We start from the raw sequence: 6,203 nt of genomic DNA, 5'->3' as shown, positions 1-6,203 counted from the left end.
AACTGTCTCAGGCTAGTATTTTAAAATTACATGGGTGAACTAAGTAGATTCCTTGGGTTTTCTCTTGCTCTGCTATTATTCTTGATCGGCTTTCTTATTGGTTCACGAGTTTCCTTCTCCAGTCTCCGTCTCTACATATGCGCTTCCCTTCATAACTACTTCCAAAAGCGATTCTGAATGTAACGTCTGCTGAGAGGTCATGAAGTTCTTTATGCACGTCCATCTCTCTCTCTTATTCCCTCCCATTTCTCTAGCATCTTGGCGATATGTAGTAATCTCAACACCAATATCTGGAAGGGTTGGGTGCCACAATTTCTGGCACCCAGCCCTTCCAGATATTGGTGTTGAGATCACTTGCAAATTTGCAAAGATTATGAAGAACCAAAAGGATTGCAAGAAGATTTTGCATGCTTAGATGAGTGAGTGATTTTGAATTTGGGATTCGAGTTCTCTATCATATTGATATTTCATTATTATTTATGTCATGTTTTGTCAAGTTGATTCAATTTAAATTGAATGTGAAATATATTTTAACTACTTACGCTCACATGATCCATACCAAACTTAAAACACTCTATAAGTAAAGATTTGGAAGGTGGCAGCCCAACTAATTGCTAAGACCGTGTTTTCTTCGGTCAAGTAAGCCCAGTGTAATAAGATATTAGGGCCCAATGTGTAATAAATAACAATCGCAAAAAAGTAAGGTCTATTAAACCCAATTACAAAAATTGGTGACATTAAAAACTTGGTTTGTGATCCTCCTATCACGAGCCTATCTCTCAAGCCCAACAAGCCCCTCTCCAAATAGACCTTTGCGGATTAAATGGAGTCTTCTCACCTGTATTTATTAAAATCTTCTTAATCATATACGATCCAAACTAGTAGAGGAAAGTCTTCACATACTTGCGTCCCTGCTCGTGGTACAATGGAGCCACCCGGTGAAGGGTCTCATGATTGATAGTCTTCACTAATATTTTGGGCCACTTATGCCTTGCTTCTTGAAATGGATTCGCATTCCCAGGGGAACCCATATCATTGAGAGTGTGAGTTTAAAGATGCAAACAAGTGGCGGGGGGCTGAAGGAGTGTTTATTAGTGTTTGAAGTGATAATGGTGTTTAGTTAGTATTTATGTGGGTATGCAGCTGGAAAATAGAATATTTTATGTTTGTATAGCTTAGGGTTGATCAATTTCGTTTTCTGACTTCGGTTGGGAATAATTGAAATCATGGGCTGCGTAAGGTGTCAATTATGGCCGGAAAGTAGCTAAGAAATGATTAAATTGTTTATAAGTAAAGGGAAAGAACATGTGCTTCGTGGAATACTTAGCTCACGTGAAAATCCCAAACTAATGGGTCACACGTTGGAACTTCAATCCATCTCCAAATTGTTTATGAGTTTTACGTCAAATATGTTTTTTGCATTGTGGGTGTATGTTGCCACTTGAGATATATAGTAGGGTTATGATTATGTGTTTGTAAATGGGTTAATAACTCGGTGAAAATGATAATCATGACAACTCGTAAGGGAACACACAAGCTGAGCGGAAAACACAAGCTGAAAATGGCAAGAATAATCTAACCAGCCATCTCCAACGAGTTGAGCGGAAAACACAAGCTGAAAATGGCAACCTTCCCTCCTCGTAAGGGAACCCATAAAGCCACAAATCATGACACGAAAGCAGTTGTCAACTCGTGACATTAACACACTGTTTTTTTAAATAAAACAAAATTGAATTCTTTTAGTTTTGAATTAATATTATTTTAATATTTTTTATTATTTTGAAACTAATAAAAAATTATTATAATGCATTTTCATATAAAACATAAAAGTAATTTTTTTACATTTTAATTTTAAAATAGTATTTATTATTATAATAATGGTTGTTTTTTAAATATGTTTTCTTATAAATATATTAAAATAATATTTTTATTATTTTAAAAAAATTATTTTTAACATAAATACATAAAAAAACAATTTAAAATTTAAAAAAAAAAACACATTTTATCACAACATAATCAAACACAAACGCGTTGGAAGACTTGAGCAGGAAGGAGAACACTAAACAGAGTTACCATTGTTGAGTGCATGACCCCGGTTGTCCGGCCTTTACGAAGTACAGCAATCATTCAATTAAAAAGAGGCCACCGCCTTCCATCTCATATCATTTTTTTTCCTGTCCCCCTCTGCTCATGTGTGAAAACACTCCCTTGGGTAGCTGCAGCCCTCGTAATCAATCCCATCCAAACTTAAAGCCCGCACTAAAATCTTATTTTCCTATCTTTTAAAAACAAACTGAAGTTCAAAGATGTGATCAAAAGAGAACAAATATTAAGATGCTTGATAGGTATTAATTAGTAGTAGGCAGTAACAAGTTCACTGTACACTGCGACCAATAGATTTCGATTCTTAACTTTGCCTTCAAAAAAATATAAATAAAACAACTACGCACGATCGAGCCAAAAAAATATACAAACACCCCCTTAGACCTTTGGTATGGAGACACAAAAGGTGTGTATCTATATATAAAGCTACGAGATACGCCCGTAAAAGCTCAGCTTTTCCACCCGTGACCAAAAACACCTTCGAAAAGTGAAGGTACATGAATTGAGCTGGGAGCTCAAGCTCCTGTAGATCCATAAGGCTTCCTCTCAGGCACACCATCCCATGTTTCTTCAGAAGTCCCCCTTCCTCCTCCTCCACCATATGCTGCTGCCGGGGCTGCTCCAACATTAAAGCCACCACTATAGGAATTTAGCAAAGCAGAACTAGCAGCATCCATGCCAAGCCCAAGAAGGTCAAGAGTCGTTGGTTTGTTTCCAAACAATGAAGATGAACCCATCATAACATCACTGGAAGGAAGCCCAAGGCCTAGTCCAGCTGCAACAGTGGTGGTGCTCTCTGGCTTCACATCCCATGTATTGAAATTACTGTCTTGATTAGTTGAACGGGGTAATCCTAAACCACGGAGAAATGATGGGTTTGATGTCGTTGCACCCATTTGTGCTGCTTTTTGAAGCAATGCAGTGGCAGACATGGCTGGTTGCGGAGATGGTGTGTAATGGTAGTGGTCTTGCTCTGTGCTGAAGAGAGACGAAGTATTGTTGGAGAGATAAAAAGATGGTGAAAGAGAGAGTGATGGGGGTTCTATCGCTCTAGGTGTTGGCATGGTAGCGGGACAATCAGATCGAGCTAAGCCGCAAAACAGATTTGGGAATGAGGATGGTACTGATGCATGTTGTGGCATAGCAGCTGGTGTTGCTGTCGAAGAGGCAAATGTAGTCGCAAATACATTACTGGCTGAGCTAGTTGAGCTTGTGCTTGTAGCCGAGGCGCATGCTGTTGGTGGTGGTGAATGTCCAATTGGATTTTCTGCTAATTCTGTGACAAGAAACAGAGAGAAAACGAACATTAACCCAAAGTAAAGAAAAGGGACTTAAAAAAGAAAAAAGAACAATGCAGTCCAATGATCCCAAAAACCAAAGAAAAGGGATATACTAGCAAAAAGAATGTACTTTTTGGAGGAACATGAGGGGTGTGCTAATGAAACTGCCGTAAAAGCCAAGCAATTATGGAGTCCTTTCTATCCATCTCTCTCCAAATCTCAATTCACTTTATTATTGTGTAAATGTTTTATTTTTTAGCTTATAATTTATGTAGTATTGGTATTATAGTAACGATTGGTTTTCATTAAAATAATATTTTTTTTATTTTTAATATTAACATATAAAACATAAAAAATTAATTTAAAAAAAAATCAAAAACATGGTAAGACCACGAACAAACACATTATTGACCATGGTGGCAGCAGCAGCTACTCGTGAAACACAACGTAAAACCCTTTCTCCACACACACACACACACCTACCACCTCTCTAGCCCAACATCCACACGAGATGGACATCAACAAGAGACAAAACACTCGAACATAACCTGACCTGTTTACCCAAAACCATAAACTTCAATCTATTTTGTCCACGGCCACAAGAAAACAAAAAAAATACAGCCATGATTCATGAACCTTGGGCAAGTCAAATACTTGTCTTGGCCAACATAGCTAGGCAATGCATCAATAACGGATCAGACGCACTAGCTAGCAAGCTTAGGCTAAATTTAATTACCTGAGCTTTGAACTGATAAACCCGGAGACACCACACTAGTAGACGGCGTAAGTGGTGGAGGCGGTGGTGAAGCAACCACACGCTTGATGTCACAACCATTCCCTTCCTTTCCCATTATCGCTAGGGTTTGTGCCCTCGCACTCTCCTCCGCTAACGCATCGCAAAATGCTCTGTGTGTTACAAAACTATCCCTCCTGTATAACAAAACAAAACCAAATAACATAACCTAATTGAGTTAAAATCAATGACAAACAAAACATAAGGTATAAAAAACAAAATTAGTCATTCACCTTGAAAACAAAGTGCCACAATCACATTTATACTCTTTAGTGCCACAAGTTTTCAAGTGAGCTTTCCAATCAGACTGGACGGCATATTTCTTCGAACATCTCTCACACTTCCACTTTTTCTCACCATGCTTTCTGAAGAAGTGCTTTTTAATGCCAGTAAGATCACCAAGAGCTCTAGCTGGGTTGTGATGTACACAAGATGACTCTGGACAAACATAGACACGCTTCCTTGGCTCTTTGTTGGTTCGTTGCTTTAGCTTCCATGGGAAGTTATGGCCTCGTCTGTGAAGTTGGAGGTTCTGGTCTCTTTGAAAGCCCTTGTTACAGATCTCACACACGAATCTGATTGTGGCTACTAAAGTCTTTGGTGATAACGCAACGACTTCTGCATCTGGATCTGAAAAAGAAAGAAAATTGAGTCTATTAATAATTAGCTTACAACAATATTACCACGTTTTTGAAATGTTGGGGTCTTGGTACTGGTGTTGAGAAGTTAATTACCTGGCATTCCAGGGAGATTTCGCTTCTTCTTTGGTGGAGGCACTGTAATAGAGTGTGGCATGCCTTGGTTACCAGAAGAAGAAACATTGCTAATTGTGTCTTCTCCAGAAGCTTTAGATACTGTAGTTCTGGATAAATTCTCACCACCCACCATTCTATTTCCTTCAGAAACTTCTAGTTAAGATGAAATGAAATCTTGGAAGTCACCAGGAAAAATTTCTACTTTTCCAAGTCTCTAAGGTTACAAAAGATAGCTATAGTACTGTTCTAGGCTTTTGATTTAAGAGATCAACTGACAAGAGAGGAAATGGATGATTACACCTGACATGAATTCTTGGAAATCACCAGAAAACCAATTCACTTGAACTGGTGTGTTTGAATGCTGAGATTCTGATTTCTTTTAGAATTCAAGAGAGAGAGAAAAACGGCTACGTATGTTCAGAAAAATTCTTGGCTTGTGTTTCTTTGATCAGCTATCGATCACGATGGAGGGGAATGAGGCACCGCTTTGACTCATTCTGTGACTCGTTACCCTGAGTTTCATGGTCCTAAAAGGCGGCTACTTGAATCCATACTCATCTTCGCGGAGTGGGGGGGGGGGGGGGGGGGAGAAACTGTGCAGAGACAGGCATGGATAACTTTGAAGAGAAGGGAGGAATTTTAAATGAAGTGGAGAAAGTAAATTTAAGAAATTTAAAAAAAAAAATTGAGTTAAAGCGGCGCCTGTTAACTATGGCTAACTTTGAACCTGGGCCTTTTGGATTTATTTAACTATAGTTAAGAGAGCATATGTGTGCGTTTAGCCGGTGCAGCAAGTCTATCCTGCTGCACTGCGCAATCAAATTCGTCCGTCCACCTGTCAAGCAATGCTGCTTGCTGAAATTTGTCGGAACTATCGGGCTGGGCGGTGCTTGTCGCTTTGTAGAAAAAAACAATATTTTAATCATTTCTCCCTGCAAGTTTTTATTGAAAGAGTAGAACGGAAAGACATTAGTACCCATGCTTGGTTAAGATTTTTCATGAAATAAGCTACCATGACAGTTCGGCTTATCAGCAAATACTTTAAATTAATATTCTTTTGTTTTTAACTTTTAGCAGGTTAATAATTTTATAGCGTGTTTTTTAAAGTAATTTTTTAAATATATAAAAAATATTTTTTTATTTTTAAATATCCAAATAAAAAAAATTAATTTAACATTTTTTAAAAATACAGTTCAATCACACTCCCAACAACATTCTCTTGAACTAAATAAATATACAATATGTTATTAATGAATTATGTGATTCTTTTTA

General features: G+C 37.9%; 1 protein-coding gene across 1 annotated transcript; it reads right to left on the bottom strand.

Moving 5' to 3' along the window:
* Positions 1 to 2,312: 2,312 nt before the first annotated feature.
* Positions 2,313 to 5,607, bottom strand: LOC105112682 (zinc finger protein NUTCRACKER-like). The gene is made up of 4 exons (XM_011008457.1): positions 4,911 to 5,607; positions 4,410 to 4,806; positions 4,120 to 4,313; positions 2,313 to 3,379 (listed from the first exon to the last, which is right to left on the bottom strand). Exons 1-4 carry the CDS (start codon positions 5,062 to 5,064, stop codon positions 2,619 to 2,621), a joined length of 1,506 nt encoding a protein of 501 aa, XP_011006759.1. The 5' UTR covers positions 5,065 to 5,607; the 3' UTR covers positions 2,313 to 2,618.
* Positions 5,608 to 6,203: the final 596 nt, after the last annotated feature.

Source organism: Populus euphratica, unplaced genomic scaffold (assembly GCF_000495115.2).
Source record: "Populus euphratica unplaced genomic scaffold, PopEup_1.0 scaffold356.1, whole genome shotgun sequence".
Lineage (NCBI taxonomy): Eukaryota > Viridiplantae > Streptophyta > Magnoliopsida > Malpighiales > Salicaceae > Populus > Populus euphratica.
This window is presented reverse-complemented; position numbering and strand designations above follow the sequence as displayed.